The sequence below is a fragment of the Rhopalosiphum maidis genome, chromosome 2 (assembly GCF_003676215.2).
Source record: "Rhopalosiphum maidis isolate BTI-1 chromosome 2, ASM367621v3, whole genome shotgun sequence".
NCBI classification, from domain to species: Eukaryota; Metazoa; Arthropoda; class Insecta; order Hemiptera; family Aphididae; genus Rhopalosiphum; species Rhopalosiphum maidis.
In genome coordinates this window covers 83,706,032-83,728,717 of record NC_040878.1, presented here as the reverse complement: position 1 = coordinate 83,728,717, position 22,686 = coordinate 83,706,032, and the positions used below count along the sequence as shown (strand labels likewise).

General features: G+C 30.5%; 1 protein-coding gene across 1 annotated transcript; it reads left to right on the top strand.

The window, feature by feature from the left end:
• Positions 1–3,434: 3,434 nt before the first annotated feature.
• LOC113552623 lies at positions 3,435–8,902 on the top strand. Its single transcript, XM_026955471.1, has 4 exons — positions 3,435–4,249; positions 4,313–4,382; positions 6,021–6,584; positions 8,423–8,902. Exons 1-4 carry the CDS (start codon positions 3,435–3,437, stop codon positions 8,900–8,902), a joined length of 1,929 nt encoding a protein of 642 aa, XP_026811272.1.
• Positions 8,903–22,686: the final 13,784 nt, after the last annotated feature.

Below are 22,686 nucleotides of genomic sequence, written 5' to 3'. Positions count from 1 at the left end.
TTCATATTATACTTACTGGTTACTAGGTATAAATAAATATTTAGTTTATTAACCATCAAAACTAGTCACTATTTCATACTAAAAATTATTAGATTACAAGTTAGTTTAAATATAAATTATAATACACGTTAATTTTTATGTTTGTTTTATTAGGCTAGTAACTAGGTATTTAAATCTAAAATGTTTATTTTTGAAATTAAAGCATTTCAGGAAAGCGATAGCAACGTCCTTAAAACGCTAAGCTAAAATATTAGTGGTTATGTAATTCGTTATTATTACAAATTACTTAGTGGTGTTACAGCAGTAATTAGTAAACTTGTTTGATTAATATTTGAGTATTTGACTATGGAAATATTAGTATTGTCCCTATACATAAATACTTTATATAGTTCGTTATTGTGCATTATAATGAATATTAAACATTTATCAAACAGTTGCTTTGGCAACTTTAAGAATAATAATAATAAATATAGTTATTCTCGTACGCACAGTAATATAAATGGTACTTATTTAACAATTATTTTTAATGTATATTAATATTTAATATGAACAGCAAGCACTATATTATAATGATTCCTTTTACAGACAAATATGTACTACGTTATTAATATTTCAAAAGTATTGCTTATTAATATTGTACTACTATCTAAGTAATATTGATATGAACTATAATTCAATGCAATTAATTAAACAATACATTTTTGCTCCTATAAGATTGGACATACATCAAACATTTATTAAATATTATAAATCAATATTGGCTCATATATAAAAAAATAAACATTACATTTTTAACTTTTTAATATATAAAAATAAACGTACCTGTTTACAATTTAAATAACTCATATTCTAGCTTATATAAACATAGCTTTTTGTATTAAAAGCTAATAAAAAAAACATGGTTTAGTTTTAATCATACACTTTTAAACTTTTTAATTGACAATGACGGTGTGTGCATTACTAACATTATATTCAAATTTTAAGATATCCTTAAAAGTTAAAATCAGGCACACTTCAAACAGATAAATTTTTTTTTTTTACTGTTTTTATAGGTTCCTGTGCCATATTAATTAAAACAAAAATATATGAAAGAACTTTTCAAATTTAATCACTTTAACTTAAATAAAAATGGTAAAATATATATACATATTATAATGATTGGTTGCAAATTCAAATTGAGTCGAAAATAATCTCAGTTCGTTATCATATTTCATTTAAATGTTTATTATAGTTATAGATCTACAAATTGCAAGCGCAAGTTTCTTAAATTTGTTATACGCTGGACAATTTAAATATTATACATCATCAGCTAATAATAAATTTACAAATGTACTTAATTTGTTCTTTTCGATCTAATTTATAATTTCATGTTCCTCGTAATTTGATGAACCTAATACTACATTTAACTAGTTAATATAGATCATCATACAAAAGTCTCACATAGACTAGTCTAGATCAAGACATCCTAATGGTCCATGGCCTATGAATATGTTGGTGCCCTTATTTCATTAGACATTTGTTTTAAATGTTTTTAATATTAATTTGTGTTTATACATCTTTTTACATTATTGAATTAAATAACAAAAACCCATCATTATTTTAACATAGTATAAATAGTAAAACTATATTTTTAACTCATTTGATATTATATTACAAAAAATAAACTAATACAATTTACATAGGATTTATTTTATTTTTTATACGAATAGGTATACAATAAAACCGTAATTAAACAACAGTACGAGAACTTAGTGGTGTATTTCAGATTTATTAATAGAGGTTTCGGCATTTAAGCAGGCTAATTTGTTTTCATTGTCCGGATACTTTTTCTTCATTATAGTAAATACATGTATTATATGCATATTATGCGTGTAGTAGGTATGTATATTACAGTACGATACATACATAAGGTTAAAGCGTTATGTATTTAATAGTTAAATTATTTAAAAATTTAGATCTCGGAAGTTAAAAATAGCTTTTGTCATTCATACCAATAATAACAACTATTAAATAATAATTATACACATTGATATTACCTTCATACGTATTATATTTTATGCATTATGGTTTTTATAATATATTTTAATTTTTAAGTATGGACTATCGATGCGCCTGTACAGTTTGTAGGAAGCCAGTAAGACGCAGAAAAATAGGTATTATACGAGAACTACGTAGATTTGGGTGTGGATACAATATAATCTTTGTATTAATTAAGTACCATTGGATACTTAATCAAAATAAATTAAAAGATATTTTGCGTTTTATAACCATAAAAATATTGTTATTTTATATTTTAATGGGTAATAATAAAAAGAAAAAATACCTCGTTCCCCTAAATCCGTGGTTTATGTTTATCCGGCCAGTGCCTATCGTAAGTAAGTCCGTCTCTCTTTTATTTTTCGAGCACCTTTATACCTGCAGTAATATTATCGTATTTATCGCATTGCATTAAAATTCTAATGATATCGAAACTATACATAATATTATAATGATGGCAGCTGCTGCAGTATAGAGTATCTGCAAGTGAAATTATTGACCATAATTAAATCACGCACAGTCGCCTTTGAGTTATTTAAGGGTTTTTTGTCGAATTATGGTAATACGTGATGTTCTCCGGATAGTAATTATTTTATATGCGCATCGTTGTACATATTGAATTTTAACGAAATCGACGACATCTGTAATACTGCGGGTAGGGGAACGTGTTTCTTATATATATATATATATATATATATATATATATAATATGTTGGGCGGTAAAACGTTCGTGAAATGCTTCAGATCCGATTGCGCGCACCTTCTGCAAATTTAATGACTATACCGTAGTCGACGCATAAAACAATGCATCATTATACGTTACAACACGGCGCGCCGCCCAGCACTATAGTATCCGTTCGAAACGAAACGTCAAATCAAAACCGACGAACGCCGTAGTCGTGTGGCCGCCACGTTTCTGCAGTATAGTTATCGCGCATACGTTATATGAATTATTCATCGTCGTCGCGTAGAGACGTTTTAGTGTCATCGTTATTATTACGATATATTTCGAAAACGGAGAACGGCGCTGATTCGCGTGGTAGAGCCGTACAAAACAATTTACGAAAATATATCGTAACGTTGCATCGCGTGCGGCACATTATTATTAATGACGTGTATGCGCTGTCGTTGTCGTTTTTACGGGCCGAACTCCCTAACCCGGCGGTAGACGTTATCGGCAGCGGCGGCGGCGACAAGTGTTTGACAATCTCAAAATAACAGTAATAATGATAACGACGACGTTTTATAAATCGTACGACATTAATAAATATTATATACTATTATAATATGCGACGACGACGACGCGGCCGCGGGTCATACATTATACGCTCGTCATATCATATGCGTTTAGATCGCGATCGCGGTCACTATCGTCGTCGCGCTGCAGCGGTCTCGTCATGGCCGACGTCGCCATCCGATGGCTGTGCGGAACCGTCGCGCTGCTGACGGCCACCGCGGTCGTCGGCCGCCTGCCGCCCGTGGACGACAGCTGGCCGGTGGCGTATCGCCGCGACGGGCCGACGGTGATCGACGTGTGCCGGATGACCGCCGTCGACTTGGCCCAACAGCCGTTCGCGCTGTCCGTGGTCGCGTTGGGACCGACGCCCGCCGGGTTCCTGAGATCGGTGCACGGAATGGTCGGCACGGCCGTACTGATGCACGCGCCGGCGGCGGACCGCGGGCCGGACGAGGCGCGAGGTGCCGACAGCGGCGGCCGGACGGTGCTGGTGATCGTCGACGGGCGGCCCGTGGACGAGGTGCTCGGACTGATCGACGGCGGCGCGGTGGCGGCCGCGTGGGACCAAAAGTCGCACTACGTCGTGTGGCTGATCCGGCAGGGCGTGATCGTCCGGTCAGCGATCAAGACGCTGTTCCAGACGGCCTGGCAAAAGAAGTGGGTGGCCAACGTGGTGGTGATCGCGTACGCGGCCGCGTACACGTACAATCCGTTCCGGGACTCGGTCACCGAGCGGCCGGCGGACGCGGCCGTGCTGCGCGCCGTCGCCCGTCTGAGGATGACCGACCTGAACGGGCACCGGGTCCGCATATGCATGTTCCCCACGCGGCTCAAGGCGGTCAAGCTGCCGGACGGCTCGTACGGCGGAATGGACGGCATCGTCGCGGCCACGCTGGCCAAGCACATGAACTTCACGCCCGTCTACAGCGAGCCCAGCGACGGCGGCAAGTACGGCTGGGCCGAGGCCAACTCCGAATCCGTCGGCTCCGAGTCCAATGCCGCGGCCGCCAACGATTCCGGTACCGACTCGAACTTCACGTACACCGGCCTGCTGGGCGATTTGGTGTACAACAAGGTGGACATGGCGTTCAACGGAGTCTTTCTCAACGTAATAATTTCACCGTCATGACGCGTTGCACCTGCACTCGCGTTAAGAGCACTCTACACCCCGTCACTATGGACTTGTATATCAGAAAACATCACGATAGTATGTCAGTATGACAAATTTGCGTTCGATAGGACCAATTCCATGTTGTTATATTTATAGTAATGTTAAACAGAGTGAATTCACATGTTATGTAATCGAATTTAAATGTGAGAATATCAATAAAAACTCATAATATATGCTTACCGTTGAGTTTTATATAGGTAAAATTCACTCTAATATTAAAGCCGATTGCGCAGAAAATGCGTTTGAAAATCGTTGATGTTTGTAAGACGGAGACGACACGTCCTGCAAGTGTAGCATCTTCTTAAAGCCGAATTCACACTGCATACATTGATGACTGCACAGTTATGGCGTGAATCGCAAAAAAAATATTTTAAAATTTATGTTGATTCTTAATTGTTACGGAATGATTCAAATGTTTGCATTGATCGACTAAATAATAACTTCGGGAAGACGAAATTGCACTCTTAAGCTAGTTCGTATAACAAACGTGTAATAAACTATGGTGTAAACTAATTGTTTTTCGGAAATCACGATTTATGTTATAGCGGCGAAGTGTAAATTCGCCATTATTAATTTATCATATACCCGCGAGACCGTGAACTAGATCAGTTAAGCCTTAAGTTGTCCTAGAACTATAGAAAGACCAACGATTTCACGTAGAACCTACATGCGGAGCCGTGGGAGTCTGTCCCTTCGTTATTATTTAATATCATAGAACATCTCTATTCTCAACTAAATTTTATAAGAGAATTCGATTTATAGAAGTATTTTTTTTTTCAAAATCTCGATTTAAAACTAAAACTTTAATGTACTTTTGTTGGCACTGTTATAATAAGCAGTTGATTTATTTATCGTCGGACTACCAGTCATCGTAATAACGCTTCTTTTCAGCGTGTTATTGAATAATTATTATTTAAAATTTGAATCATATACCCGGTTAGATAAATGGCATCAATACAAAAGTCAATACTTTAACCCCATATGTTTAATATTATATGCGTAATAGATTGAGTGTGGCCTTATGATGTCGGTTACTGTGGTATTATTTTGGTTTTCTTTTATTAGTATACTAGAAGTACAAATTACATACTGCAGTTAATGATACGGTCAGGTATAAAATCAACGTCAAAAATATAAAAGTGATACATTTTACACGGAGCTTGAGAATTTTTGAAACTACAAACTATCCAAAACTTAAACGGAAATACCAGTATTTCACCCGGTACCTTTATAATATATAGATGGGTACATTTTACTCCTATTTACATTCTCGAAAACTATTTAAACGGAGTCTGTGCAAAAGCTAATGAAACGTTTAACTATAAGTACTTGGTGGACTTGATAAACTATATAAAGAGCGCGTTTCCAACAAATTATAAAGAATTTCTCACTTCATCACTCTATATAAATGTATTTAAAAATATAATAATAGGTGATCAACGCAAACGTGGCGAGAACAATCATTTTATTATTCGTGTTACTATTTACCTAATTGTTATTGAATTCTTTTTTTCGTGACCACCCATAAAATAAAATCACATCCGTTGGATTTATTTTTCGATTTATTTATTCAAGGCATACGAATCCAACAACACGATCCAATACACGACACCAGTGATGTTCGATGAGCTGTGTTTCGTCGTGCCCAAGGCGCAACAGATGAGTCAGTGGCGCGCGATATTTACGGCGTTCGACGTTCGGCTTTGGTACTGTTTGGCCGGTTCGTTTGTCGTAGCTCTGAGCGCGTGGGTTCTCATACGGCGCACGACAAATACATCGTACTCGCTCACACTTCTGGCCATAAACTTGTTCAGAGTTTTCTTAATGGTGCCGCTCAATCGAGTGCCGAACAACATTTCCGAACGTCTAATGGTCGTGTCCACCGTTCTGTTTGGGTTTATCATGGCTACCAGTCTGCAAGCGGTCATGGTCAAGTATCTGAGCTATCCGAAATACGAACGGGACGTCGCCACCGTACAAGAACTGTACGACACCGGCATGCCGGTACTTTCGGCTTCCAACAACCTCATATTGCTGTTCGTGTCCGACGAAAGACCGGTGTACGTGAAAATGTCAGATCGATTTTCAATCATCAATAATAAGTCCCTGGACATACTCGGCGTAGTGGCGAGCAAACGGGTAATCATTTTGACATAATATACGTATTGTTATTAACGGAGTGTCGGAATCCGTTCACGTCATGAAATTTATTTATTATTATAGTCGATTTTGAATTCAATATTAAATACAGTTAATTTAAATTTTTGTTCCCAGTTCGAAATTGTAGGTTCATTTCACGACGATTAAAATACTTAAAAATAGATAACCCGTTTCGATGTTCAGTAAACACAGATAATACACAGATAGGTATTGTTATTTATATTCAAATCAAAACTGTAACAAATTTGGTATGTATAATTAATTATCAGGCTGAAATAGATATTTTATCATTGAAATGTTGAAAAATTATTATTTTAATATTGGGAATTGACATAAAAAATAGCGGTTATCAAAATTGAAATTTTTTAATCTTAACTGAAAGCTTTGCCAATAATTAGATATTTACAGATTATCATAAAAACAAATCAGTGTTCCAATCGAGATTGATTAAATCATGGAATCCGTATTTTTCTAGGTAATATTATTATTATTCAAAAACATAATTGATGGCTTTAACTTGGTCAATTTATATACAATTTTAGTATTTTTTTTTTTTTTTAATATATTATCAACGAAATAAGTATCTTATAAATTTAAAAAAAAACTTAATTGCATAAAAAATTATTTTGATAATTTTTTAATTTTTTTAAAAAAATCAAATTTTATGCCACTCAATTAGAATTTCCATACTAAGGTATGACTATAAAAATATATATTGATTTCCCACGGAGATACTGAAGGCCATGCGGGACTTTTAGGACATACTGTAATGTAGAAATAACATTTAAACTTTAAAGTACAAACTATAGTTATAATATTGTTATTAAAAATGTTATTATAAAACGAATCACTAAAAAAAAAAAAATTAAATGATATAAGAATTTAAGAATAAACAATTTTTCAAGCTTTCTAAAAATAAAAGATTTATTCATTTTGAATAGTTGAGTTGAGAAAAAGTCAATAAAATAAACGCATTGAGTAACTAGGTATTTTATGAAATAATAATGTATTGATGTGAGTGTATGTGCTTGACTTAATAAGATAAGATTTTGAATATATTTATATACCAAAAGGTCAATAAGATGACGTAGATTTTAGTGGGTTATGTACTTCGCTTTTCAATAAAACCCATTAAATATTCTTAAATCTTATGAATGGATTTTTCGATAATGTGGCTTTTAAAATGAAATGTTGTATAATATTATGTTGAATGAAATATATTCTAAAATTGGAAAGTAAACTGTATATACTATAAAATAACAATAACGATAGGTTCGCGTAATGGCCGATCGGCGGTAATTTATTATTTTCGTTTGATATAACAATATGCAAATGAACCTTTCAGTAAAACAAAACTATATACTAGGTCATATTATAATATATTATTATTATCATATGTACGTATAGCATTGCAACATATGTGTGATGTGACGCAGACGTGTGCAATTATTTGCGTTGCAGACAAATTGACTTATTATATAATAATAAAATATGCATAATTTGACAATTTAAGACGTTATATGTTTAATAATAACAGTGTCTTGTTTCCGAACGAATGTAGTTATACGATGTATTTTAACTGTCGACGGGGTCGCCAATATATGATATTGTCGAACAGACGAATTTTTTTTCCCAACGTTTTTTAACGATTAACCTTGATTTTGTGACGACGAGTGTCCACTACCAGAAACAATATAACTACTGATATCTCTCTATATATGACGATCTTTGCACAATATCTCATGAGTTATATAATAATATTATGTGTTTTTTATCGTTATTTTCTTTCATGGCAATATCGTCGCGGCCACGTCAAGACTTCGGCTGCTATCGGCAGGAAAAACGATCTAGTGGAAAAAATCGCCAGCTCCTATGTGGAAAACAACGAAGTGTTGTTGCACATAGTGGACGAATGTCCGCGGTCGTTCCACATCGTCTACCTGGTCCGCAAAGACGTGCCGTTCATACAAGTCGTGGACCGGATAATCACCACGTTCGTGGAAAGCGGCATCGTCAACAGTTGGTTTGTGCACGCGAAACCGTTCCGGCCGATATCCGATTACCATCATCGCAAAGACCCGCACAAAGTGTTCACTTTCAAGAACGTGGTGATCGCGTTCATGTGCCTCACGATCGGGCTGACCGCGAGCGCAATCGTTTTCGTCGCCGAACTCGTCTACTTCCACAAGTTTGCGGGTCCGGAAAACCCGCGCGCCAACACCACGGGCCGCCGCTACCCGAGGAACAAAAACGATATTTTCTACACGACGGCCGCTCGACGGTTTTGCTACGATTGAGAAATACGCGCATAACTGTCTTAAATTATGATATTGTCATGATATGTTCGACGTCGGGTCGCGAATTCATATACGTATATTATATTAAATATCGTAGTATTAATAATAATTGTAGAGTTGTAGCGTTCACCGTCTGCAGATACTATGTCTTACAGTTGATCGACATTCAACCGAGTGGATATCACGTACACGGGTTAATACCGCACTTGATTAATACATTCTATTACTGGGATTAGAACGTATATAATATAGGTACGTACAACTCTGCACCCTGCACGTCGTCGCATAACGTTGGAAATGTTATTATTTCATATAAATGATTTGTGATCCTAGGTCAGTAATTTTAAAATCGAAAATATTATAAAATAGGTACGTATAATAATAACAAAGCGATATGAAATAGGTAATGGTAAAATAAAAAAAAAAAAAACTTAACAAAAATACCCAATTATTATTTGTCTATAATACTACTATATAATGGACGAGTATCTTATGAGTCTCGATTATAATATAGTAGATCACAATGACGCATTTTATTCGTTGTTTTGAATTCGTGTGGACATTTTGTCGGGCAAAAATATCTCCGCGAGCTATGCAGTTTTTCAACATGGATGATTATAGTGTATACTTGCGTTATAATAATACTCGTTATTATTTCTTATCAATGAATCCGTTGGATCCAAACTAATACAGAGTTGTATTGTATTATAACATAATATTTTTTAAATCAATACTTCAATCATAATTGATCATTGTTTAGTAAAATTATTACTAGCAATTAGAATCAATAAATATGTACATTGTACAACAAGTTTAAATTACTTTTTATTCGATTTTTTTTTAAAGTATAATCGTTTATCATATTATGGTTTTCAGATAGCATTAACAATATATGTTTAGATCCAAATGGAAAAATTTTTTAAAGAATAAAAACAATTATTGTGACGTAACATTAATCGTAATAATAATAAACGATCTTAACCTAATATATTAATTAGTTATTTATTATTTAGTTACTTACCTATTTGGATTTTATTATATTTTTCGCACGTTTCTGTTATTGTTATGTATTATAAAATAATAATAACTTGGTTATAACTTTTAATTAATAATTGTTTTAGTAACCTTGTACAACTAGACACGTAAATGTAAAACCTTACTTATGCCATACGCATCAATGGCAATAAATTGCAATGACTTAACGAACAATAGTTACCATTAGTTAAAGCAAAATAAAAAGTGTAATCAATATGCTAGTTACGTTTTGTGTAAAGTTGTATTTAATTGTTCATCATCTGCAACAAACCAGTTTCCGCTTATTGTGGATTATTTGTTATTATTATTTTTATTAGATTCACCACTATGACTTTGTAACTATTTATATCATACATCGTAATTCATAAGTGTACTTGAAATGAATCCAGTTTATACCACAGATGTTATGAAACTAATACCAAATAATAGACATTATTTAGATAAAAATTGGTTCCTGCAGATTCCTTAAAACTCTTTATGTTCGTCATTGGTAATTTATCAAGCTTAAAAATGTTAAAAAATGTAAAAACTATGTTGAGTGCAAAAGTACTAAATATTCTTCCGAAGATAAATAAAATAAAAGAATTGTATAACTTTATATTTACCTACCTACAATTTTCAATAGTATTATTCGTCGTTATTGTTTTAGATTAACGATGGAATATTTTAAGTACTATTTGTCTTAAAAACATCGATTTCCAATAGTTTATAAAGAGGAAAAACGGGTTTTTTTAGTTATTGTAATTTATGTTTTGTTTGGTTTGTAGTTTCATTCACAGACCAAATCTATTAATAACTTGACAATCATTTTTTTCCCAGTAGGTAAGTAAAATGATGGTTTTTTTGAAATATTTGTGAAACTAAAATATTACATTTTCTTTTCTTTTATTCCATATAAAAATATTTTACTTCTTAATCAAAACTTTTAGATAATAAAAAAAACATGTATAGCTTATTTTTACGAGTCCGTGTGTTTTTTATATCACTTACAACAAAGTTTAAAAGAAAGTGTTCACTTTGTGCAATTTGACCCCTACAGTTGGGTATATTTACAACTCGGATATACCGCACGTAATATTGCTGCCGGTTTATCTCGTAAAACAGCCCTGAATACCCGATGAATATACATGTACTTACTCATAATCGCTCTCTGTAACTATGGTTACTAGTTAACTTTATCAACTAGCCGGTAAAGCATTTAACTTTGTCACAATATTATATACAACTTCTCAAAACTAATTGTGTACAAGTCATTAGGCACATTGAAAACAGCGAGTCTGTTTTATTCCATTAATTTATGTTAGCTAAACTAAAATATTATAATTATTAATTAGACCATAATTTATGCTTAAATTAAACATCCTTTGAAATTATTATATTTTTTAGAGTCCAAGCTTAGTATAATAATCACTTCTAAATTCTAATTTCCTACATCGCTTGGGAATGTTGTAAAGCGTCTGAACGAAGTGCATATTAGTATATTATATAGTTATAAGCTACTGCTACTAACGTATAGGTACCTGAAATTAAAAATTTAAATGAAGATAAAAATTAAATGTTTACAAGAGATATTTTTAACTCTATTGAATTTAGCGCATGTAAAAAGTTCAAGTACATACTATATTAACGTGCAACTGTTATGTGGTACAATTGTTTGTAATTCATTTAAAAATTTAAATGATTTGATTTTTATGAACTCGACGAGAGAGTATTTCCGTAATTGCATTAAATGTAGTATACATGCGTGGTGTGTATTCTGTATATTTAAATGTTGATTTTACATGCTGAACCCTTATCTGGAGTTCAAATCGATCATTACACAGAGTCTGACAGAAAACAAACTTGTGAATTGTTTTTATTAATTTGTCTTAATTGAAAATTGTGGTAGGTACATACTGCATAATATATATCGCATGCTTACTACTTATCGTAATTTGTATATTATAACAACCAACGTGGTGCTGTTTAATTTGCACGTTTTATTTTTATGAAAGATTAATGACCGTTAAAAACATATTATTTGGATATAAAGGACGAGGCTACTGGCTAGTGATTATAATAATTTTGGAGCTTTAACATAGAATTTCGCGTAATAATTTTTCTTATAATATACTATTTGTATATAATATCGGACACAGTGCACTATTTAAAAACTTAAATTAATGTAATATTTATAATTCGGACATGGACAAATGAGATTAATAAATTAATATTTCAATCAAGTGAAAAATTAAAAATTAAACTCCAGAGAGTAGGTACTCTACGTATCATAATAATATATTGAATTGTTTAAAAAGAATGAACGTTTATATAACAAGTAATCAGTTTTAGAAAATTATACAGCCTTCATAATACAGCTAAAAATGTAAATAATACATAATAATGATTTATTTAAGTGGTTAATTATATGGTTCAAATTAAATTTAAAAAATGTAGGTATTTGGAAAATTATTATATTATTTATTTTTAGATCTAAAATACATAATAATATGTCGTACAAATTATTTTAATAATGACTTAAGAATGTATTCTTCGATAGTCCTACAGATTTACAGTACAAATAATACGGCAGCGTCGCGGAAATATTATATTTCGTTCAAATGCAGTCAAACGTATCGCACGAACAATAAACATAATAAACATAATATATTACGTTTAAATTAAAATAATTTTGTTTGGTATTATATTGAGACGTGCTGTAAGCAGTATACTTACACAGTAAGTACACACTACACAGTCAGTACACACTACACAGAACACACGCACGCACACACATTTTAACGATGTACGCTACGAGTTGATAACGTTTAAAAATATATTATCTGCAGAGACCTGAGTGTTAAAATTAATTTCGCGACATGTCTCACAGGGCTGTACGCGTCTCGCGCCTTCTACGGCAGCGGGCGGTGGGTTGGTGCGGTGTATATAGGGTGGCGGCGGTGGTCGAATCCGGAGCTCGGCGGATCGTTTTTCAAAAGTCCGTTCCATCTCGCGGAAGAACCGTCGGCGAAACACGCGCGCAATGGGACCTGCGAAACAACAACAACAACGTCCCGTGAAAATATAACTGCCGTCACAGCGGTCCACGCCACGTGTATTATATATATATATATATATACACACATGATATTATGATATATATATATATACATACCGGACTACACGCAGTTTTAATAAATAAAAATATATATAATATACAAAGTTTCGCGGGCGGCGGAGACTGCCATTAATCAACACCACATCAGCCGCCGCCGTTATACATAGAGAGATTACAACACTACAGTATATAATCGCGATGACGTTTCTCTCTTAATACGAATACGGTCCCGACGTTAAGTAATTATTATTATATTATATATACCTATACGAGCGAATGTGTGTGTGTGTGTGTGTGTGTGTGTGTGTGTGATACAGACCGAAACTGTTTGCTTTTGAAACGTTGCACAATGAGAGTCGACGTCGTCGTTCGTTGTCGTCGTGGCGTGTTATCCTCTAGAGAATATAATGACGGCGGGGCGGCGGTGACGGAGATCGGAATATTCGTGGCGGACGTGTGCGAGAGGAGAGAAATAAAATCGACTCGTGTTCCGGCGTAAAGAATCCTAAATCATAGCCGGCACGCGCATAATATAATAGAATAATACTACTGTCCGTCATGGCGCAAATTAATATCATTATATTTTCAGTTCGTGATGTACAACACGTACGCGCGCGGGATGCGGTTGCACTCGGCCCATGCGGGCTAATCAAAATCCGTCGGCCGAGATCGATCGATCGACCGGCAGGACGTGCTGTGCGGAGCCGAATTAGTGCGGTCATTCGTACTCCGTAGGATCGTTTTGTTTTTACTATATTTTTTATTTTCACATTTTAATTAATTCGTTTGACACAGTGTCAATAATAATTATTATGTATTGGCTTGGGCGCGGACAACTAATCGAAAAATATAATAAGGCGGCGCGGTTATTTGTGACGTGTGGTAACGCGGTGGTGATTAAAGGGTCGTTCAATAATTGAAATGTTATAAAAGTTTAATTTTTTTTAATTGTTAATGTTATAAAACGCATTTCGTTTAATTATTCTATATATTGAAAACAGGTAGTCGCTGACTAGTGATGTGTCATTGTGGTCCGGTCGAGGGGCGTTCATAGGGATTTATCAAAGAAGGAGGGGGGGAAATATTTTCAATTTTATTTTCAGTATCCGATTAATGAAAAAGTATGGTTTATGACATGTTTCGTTTCACAATATAGGTGGAGAATGAAAAAAATATTCAAGAATAGTTTTTTAAACCAAATTCAGCCACGGTTCCTTGCTGTGAATTTCATGAAAGAGAACAAAAATACTCATTGATAACGATAAATTATTTATTATAAGCTGTATGGGAATCGCTAATGTAGATAGTTAAAACTTAATCGACATAATATTAAATTTACAGATGGCAGCATTAACTTTAATTAATTAATATGTAATTTAAAATTATCAAATTTCCTTTTTTTTTTTAATGTATGTATATAATGCACTACTTTAAAATTAATTTTTATTTTTAAATTGGAATTTTTTTTTTAATATTCGAATTATCGATTAAACTTAATGTTTTAATAATTGAATATTAATTACCTAATAATAGGAAAAGGGGCACAAATTTAATAAAAAAATTTAACTTTTACTGATAAAAAAACACTTAAAACCTCAGACTAAGCCACTGATACCACAAACTATTCTTTGCATTCCATAAATATTTAAATTTTTTTATTAAAGAAATAAAAACTTAGTTAACACCGCACTTGGTCTAACATGACATTTCAACAGTTTATAGAAGACACGTAGTTATTAGTTCTGACGTTCATAATTTTATTTAATAAAAGTCATTCGGTAAATAAATGTATTTTATTTTAAATTTAAAAATGATTATTTTGAGATACAATATTAACATATAACTATGACAATGTCATAGAAAAAAAACCAGGGGGAAATTGCCCTTATTTTTACTACCTTTTTGAAACTTTTGGATCGTTTAGCTACAATAAAACAATGTAATATTATAATATTGGCTTTCGTTTCTGATTATGACAGCCTATTTAGAATTTTAATATCTTCATCGTTTTTATGACATATAGTACGATATATTACAATATATAAGTACGTGTAGTATACCTAGATTATTATATTGATGTGTAAATACCGCGCAGTCGAATAATCCTATAGCTGCGTAGAAAGCCTGTCACCGCGATAAAATAATAATAATAATTGTCGCTGCAATGCTCCCTACATACACAGGCAGCTTTGTGGCCATGGAAACGGTATAACTATCCTAGCTGGCTAATAATAGCGTTGTTCTCACCTCGACGCCGGAAACAACGACGAAACAATCGTCGTCCTATTACTTTAGTTTATTCAACTACGGATTATTTTGCAGCATTATACTAGACTTGTGCAACCGGCCTCTTCTAACTGCTCGTGTTGAAAAACGCATGTGAATATACATACAATTATATTTGTTATTGTTTTATAATTCGAACCCGAAACGACAACATCACTATATAAAATCGTTTTAATCGCTTCATTTGAACCCCCTCCCTCCTCTGAACATATCTTTATAATTTATTTGTTGTCAAGTTTTGAAAATAAAAATTATAATTACTGCTTAAATAATGCATTTATTCAAATTATAGATTTTGAAATTTTAATTACACATTTTACACTTAAATTATTTAGACGATTTTTTAAATATGTTTAACAGTATTTAAGTGCTTATTATAGAAATCACGTAACTACTCAATTGAAATATTTTGTATAGGATTTTATAAGCATCTACAGTAAATTATTCTAAATAAGAGTCGTAAAAGTATCCTAATTCTTAGCTAAAGCAGCTAGCACGAATCTGTGGATAATATTATATAATATATACTTAAATCCATGGAAAAAACGACAGGTGACAAAAAAAATACCATTTGATTGTATTCTTATGATATAAATTAGTAATATAGTTAAACGAAACAATTATGAGACAATGCAAATTTCCCATCCATCACAGAATTTTAATGCAATTGCGATAAATTATGTAGAATCCTTCGTTGCTTAAACAGTTGGAAATCTTACAAAACCATTAAATAGACTTGAAGGAGTTATCATGTTTTATATAATAAATCATTCAAAAATTATTTAAATAGTTTTCTGATTAAGAAATTCCTTTCTTATTGCCAGCTAGGAGTATATACAATATTTTTTTTTTACATAATTAAATTTTTTAAGTTAGGTAATACATATTTTATTACATTTTAATTTATATTAAATATTTTGTTTACATTTTTAAAAAATACATCATCAAAAATGCGGTGCATATGAATGCAATAAAGAAAAATAAACAATTATTTTTAAAACTATGTAAAAAGCAATACAATGTATAAACGTAGAAAGTATAGAAATAATTAAATTAATATAAATAAATTCAATGTTTAACAGAAAAACGCAAAAAAATATTTATTTCTAATTCTAATGATAAGAAAAAATAACGTAACGTAAGGGTTAAATAACAATTATTATATTTCAATTGCATTATGAACGCAATTATGATCATATAAACAGCCACTACTTCAAAGGTGGTACTTGGTGCCTTTAGTACACCAATGACTCTGTAAAATGTACGAGCATATTATATTAATTACTTCTTATAAAAAAAAATATACGTCAAATTTTCAAATAATTTATAAACAACAATATAACATAATATAGTTCTCATAATTTGTACAGTTCTTGGTATTATATTCCGCTATTTAAAACGATAATATTAATATAAATTTAATTAAAATAGTACTGTTTTTTTTTTTTTTAGTTTTTATTGCTGTCCAAACTCGTAAAGTATATTTTAATCCAAGAGCAAAATAATTGAAAAAATAAAACGAAAAATAAGGATAATAATATATATTATACTCTTTAATTTATACATTTATGTAATTTTTAATTTATTCAAAATAACAATTTTCCTAAAACTTGTTTCAAAAGTTATTAATGCTGCAGTTGTTGCAAAAAGGAAAATATGAACTCATAAAACATAGCTGTGGCAGACATGACCACTTTTGTGTGCGCACAAAACATTAAATATCATATGGATATGGAATTCAAAAGAAGCATTTCGCATTGAAATAAAAATTAAAAAATATACAAAACGAAAAACAATCAACTTTTAATGTAGGTTTATTATAGTGCATTAGTGTTAAAAGCTATTACAGGGTATATTATATAATTCACAACATATTTTAACATTAAAGCATTTAACTATAGACTATCTTTATTAATCAAATATTATCAACTCGCTAAATAAATGTGACTTTTTTAAAATCAATTACAATCGATACCGTCTAGCCAACTTTAAAATGCGCGTTATGTTAATATTACGAGTATATTATGACGAAAAACGAACGACACATTCGCTATATAACAACAAAATGATCACTTATTACGGCTCCTAAGGTCAGCCAAAATCTTTTCCACATTTAGATAAAGAATTATGTATTTTATGATGTTCTTTCTAGGCGTGTAAAATAATTAGTTTAAACTTGAAACAGTTAAGCAATTCTTATAAAAAAATAATAATAACTAGTAAGAAGTACTATCCAGTTTGGTGACTTGTTACCAAATCATTAGTTTATTCATTATTGTTGTTTTTTACTGTATGATAATACCAAACAAATTAAACCCTTACTTGTTATCTGTTGACAAACCAAGCTTAGTAAAATTATAAATAAAAATATGTTAGTAACAAATCATAAACATGTAAATGGCATATGTAATATTATGTTAAAGTTAAAACCCTAAATCTATCAAAACTAGTATCCACAAATCCCTTTAATTAATTCTGGTTTTGTTAGATATTTTATACAAATATTAATGTTCCAAATCTAAAGTTAACTTTAGTTTTAGTATATCCAACAGTATTATAATACTTAAGTTTATAAAAACTATTATCATGGTACGCCACTGGGGGACCAACATATTTTTTCTAATACGATTATATAGTCAATAAACTACAATCGACACTAAAATGTTTCTATTTTTAAAAAATTCGGGGGGGGGGCTAAACTCCTGGACCTTTCCAGTTACAGACTTAGTACGATGTGCAATTAAGTGAATTCATGGAATAAATTTTTAAGTTGAGTTCACTACTTATTTTTGCGATTTAGTACACTAAAATACACGTGTGAATATTTTATAGCGCATAATATTTTCCATTTATATTACTTAAAGCACATTATATTAAATTATTTATAGTTTCAATCAATCAGAAAATCAAAGACTTAATTTATCATCATAAAAATTTAAACATTTCTGAATTCAAACCCTATTTTTACTTATTTGGCAAAACTAAAAAAATATGGTTTGGACCACTGTTGTTGGAATAATATCTGATAGTTATACTAGATTTATTGTTATTTTGTTAATAACTCGTAATTGGTATGAAATATTGTGTTACCATTTTACTCAATGAATTAAGTTATTTAATGATCATGACAAATTTAAATTATTTTCAATTTAACTAATATTGTAGTTTCTGTGTGTGTAACATAAAGGATAATGTTGTCCGATCCTAGTAGTGCAATTGTACGTGTGTGTGTATGTATATGCATGTGTGCTTATATAGTTAGTGGTGGCTGGAGGAAATAAACACGTCACATCACAAAAATAAATATGGATCCAATGTGAAAAAAAATATAATTATAAAATGTTAACCGTGGAAATTACAAAAATATATACCTATACATATATAACCTATTCTAAAAATGCACTGTAAGCGGATGATTATGACTTAGTATTTTTTTTAACATACCATACAGATTTTTTTAACGGCCACCCTAAACATCATAATTAATTTAAAAAGTTTATACATGTATTTATGTAAATTATATTCAGATAACATGATGCTATCTATCTAGCATTTAATTAATTTTTTAATTTTCGTTTTTTCGTCAAATTTATTATACAACTAATAAAAGTATGTGTAAATCCAGTATCTAGTACCTACTTTATATTTTCTATAGGATTTATTAGGAACAATATGTGTATCTACCATTTTTTTCATGTTTTGACCAAATATCGATGTAGAACTGTGTTTTGCATTTTCTTAGTCACCATTATTTGTTATATAAACAAAATCACAGGTAGTGTTTTTCAGTGAAGCATAAGTGTGCTTTCAACATGATATATATATATATGTGTGTGTGTGTGTGTGTGTGTGTGTGTGTGTGTGTGTGTGTGTGTGTGTGTGTGTGTGTGTGTGTGTGTGTGTGTGTGTATTATGCACACAACAATTAATTAACATTACGTAATCAATTATAAGGTGGTAATGAAAGTAACTGTACATATGTACACACATACTAAACCTTTACCTTTTCGTGAAACTTAATTTTATTCGACATACATAATGCTGTTTTTAAAAATATTGAATATTTTCACAATGGAAAACCTCTATACAATTACACATTATGATTGAGTATTTAAGGTACAAATGAATAATATTTCGGCTATATAAAATAAAAAAAAAAAAAAAATTTAATTGGGTACTCATAATAAATCAAAGTATAATTTATAAACCAAAAAATTCTAAACAGTAAGCCACAACTATATCACAGACAGGCTCATTGAAAGTAATAAGTATAATATGTACATATCACTCTATCTTCGTTCAGAATTAACTGTATAACAATAATAATATGAATCTTTCTAATGAAATAATAAAACACGATATAATAGATAAAACTATAAAATTTAACTACGTACAATTGCGTTTGTTTAAATTTTTTTATGCTAGCCATATTATTACGAGTATAATATGATAATAACCCTTGTAGTTGTAATGCTGCAGAGGGACGAGATTATAAAAATTGTTCAAATACTACAATTCGTAAATCAAAATTGTTTATAAAGAGCTGTAATTAAATTGTGTATACAGAGTATAGGCATTTTAAATTCGTATGTGATTTTGTTCTACCTTTGTGTACTATACACGATAGTTATAAAACATGTAGATTTCTCAAATGGAAAATGCGAAAATTATTACATTTTGATTACCTACCCATCATATTTTATAATACTATTTCCTGTGTATTAATGAGAATTTGTAGGTAGGTAATTTAAATTATTAAATAAATAATATGATATAATAGGAAATAACATACAACTGAAATATGGTTACACAACTGCATATATATGCAGTCGGATGGGTCCACTCATAATTAATATATCCACCAATTCCTATTTAGCTGGATATTCAATAAAATGTCGGGAATGATAAATGTGTGTAATTTATGTAGAAAAACCATTTCCGACGAAGCAATTTTAGATTCTAATACCAAGGTTACTTACTATACGAGTATGCATATTATAGTATACATACTACACAACTACAATCTTAGAAAATGCATTTCTACATATTAAATATAATAAATCTAATATATTTTATAAATTTATTCAAAAATTTTAAATTATGAAAGTAATCAATGTATTTCACTGTAATGTGTTAGACATCCTTAATGTTAAAGGCCAACAAAGTATATACTAACTAGCAATCGCCAATCAACGTAATAATATACGATCAATGTCAAATTAACGTAATTTTATAAGTAAAATAAGCTTATTTTAACATTATATTATATTATCACATTATTTAAACTAATATTAACTATGTGCTATGTTTTCTAAGTTATCGCAACACATTATATCTGCATCCGTGTACATAATATATGATATATCCCTATTAAAAACGGGAGATGAACAATCGACCGACAACCATTCGACATGTATAATAACGAATTGTATAAACATAAGTCATAACTCATAAACATAATGTATTTAAAATTGTATATAGTATTTTATATTATATTTATATAAGACATCTTCGTCCCAGTTATTTTGTTGATAGTTGCCGTAAAAAGGTAATTTTTACACATCAAATAAATTATTAAATATAAAATAATGTAAATAAATTATTCACATAATGCATTAATTTTAATCAATTTTGAATTACAACACTTAAAAATCTTAAACATTTATTTTTTAGTAGAAAGCTGTGGTTTTTTTCCGGCTTTTGATACGGTCGTCTATTATACGTTTATTTTTTTTCTCTTTTTAATGATGGAACTTTAAGCCTGAAAAAACCTTTTTTGGTTATTTCCTGCTTGTATACACGTAAGACATTTACTAATTGTACAGATTTTTTTTATGATATACTAATTGGACAACATTATTGGATGTTACTTCGATAATATTTGAAATGTTGAACATTTTTCAAACACCATTTATATAAACTGATAAACCTCGCTACGTAATACACTGAGAAAATAAAAAAATTATATTTTTGAAATTTGAAGTTAATGGAGATTCATTAAACATTTCTGGCCTTCGTCCTCAGAAGTTTTACTCTTAGGGCTAACAAACACTTATATCAAGTGCACTTCGTTTTTATTTAATCCGTATTTTCTGAACTAAATTATTTTCTAACTATTCTTATTTTTATAATATGATTATATATGTATAGTAATTAGAACATATTATTATACAATATTACAGTATATTGTATAAAAAATAAATTAATAGTCAAATATTTGATTCTTAATTTTAGATCAATTAAATAATACTACAATAAGAAAAAATAATTTTAAATAATAGTTATTAGCTGTAATTGAACATGAGAAGAGAAATAAATTAATAATAGTAAAATAAATAATTTGATAGATTATCTTTAGGAAAAAAAATTAAGTATATTTTTCATACCATAACGTTAAACCAATAATTATTTATTTTTGTGGTAGTCTAATTAGTGATATTAATGATGTTAACAAGTTGCTTTTTAATTTTACGAAAAGTACGTGTGATGTAATTTTTATGAAACATTTGACCAAGTTATTTTTAAGAATGATAGTCATTTAGTTTCTTGTTTCTATTGAAGACCATAACATTTTTACAATTTTAAAAACAATTTTCTATTTAACACGATTTATTTATTTTTATAGTTTAATTTTTTTTTTTTTTATTGAATTACTTTTTCATACATTTTATAGCTATAATAATTATCGTGAATAATTATGGTCCATAATATGAATATAAATTTAATATTAAATTCTTGTCATTACCAGAAACTAATAATCTTTTTTTCTATTTACGGTATTAACATTAATCCAAATCAGTTAAAAAAAAATACTCTAGCCATATGATTAGTGACTAGTGGAGCATATTTTGGCACATATTATATTATTATAATTTACATGTATAATATATTATTATTATATATATATATAATTTCATAATAATATTATACATTTATATCCATTATGTAATATTATATCCGACAAACAATAAAATGGAATGCATATTATAATTATTATTATTATTGCCGTACACACGCATAAACAAAGAAACAAATGAATGTTCGTAAAATATGTGGGTGTATTATACTGTAGTGCATACCTAATACCTATACGATATATTATGTATTATTATATTTATACTAATAAAGGACGAATTTGCCTCTGACAATATGTTTAGAATAAATAGATAATTAATTATGCTATGATTCACACGTGCCATTCTAAATTAATGAAAAATACTTGAAATGCGCGTTTTATTCACAGTACGTGATATATTTTATTATAAACATTACAGTCACTTCTTATACAAAAATAATAATAATAATAATACAGAAGATTATAATATAAACAATAGATTAAAGTAGCTCCCTATAAACCAGGAATATG

Bases quoted from the DNA above. Each gene is read 5' to 3' on its own strand.
- LOC113552623 (XM_026955471.1), top strand. From the start codon at position 3,435: ATGGCCGACGTCGCCATCCGATGGCTGTGCGGAACCGTCGCGCTGCTG. The intron at 4,250-4,312 runs ATCCGTCGGCTC...CTCGAACTTCAC, and splicing joins TGGGCCGAGGCCAACTCCGA to GTACACCGGCCTGCTGGGCG. The intron at 6,585-8,422 runs GTAATCATTTTG...GGCCACGTCAAG, and splicing joins GCGTAGTGGCGAGCAAACGG to ACTTCGGCTGCTATCGGCAG.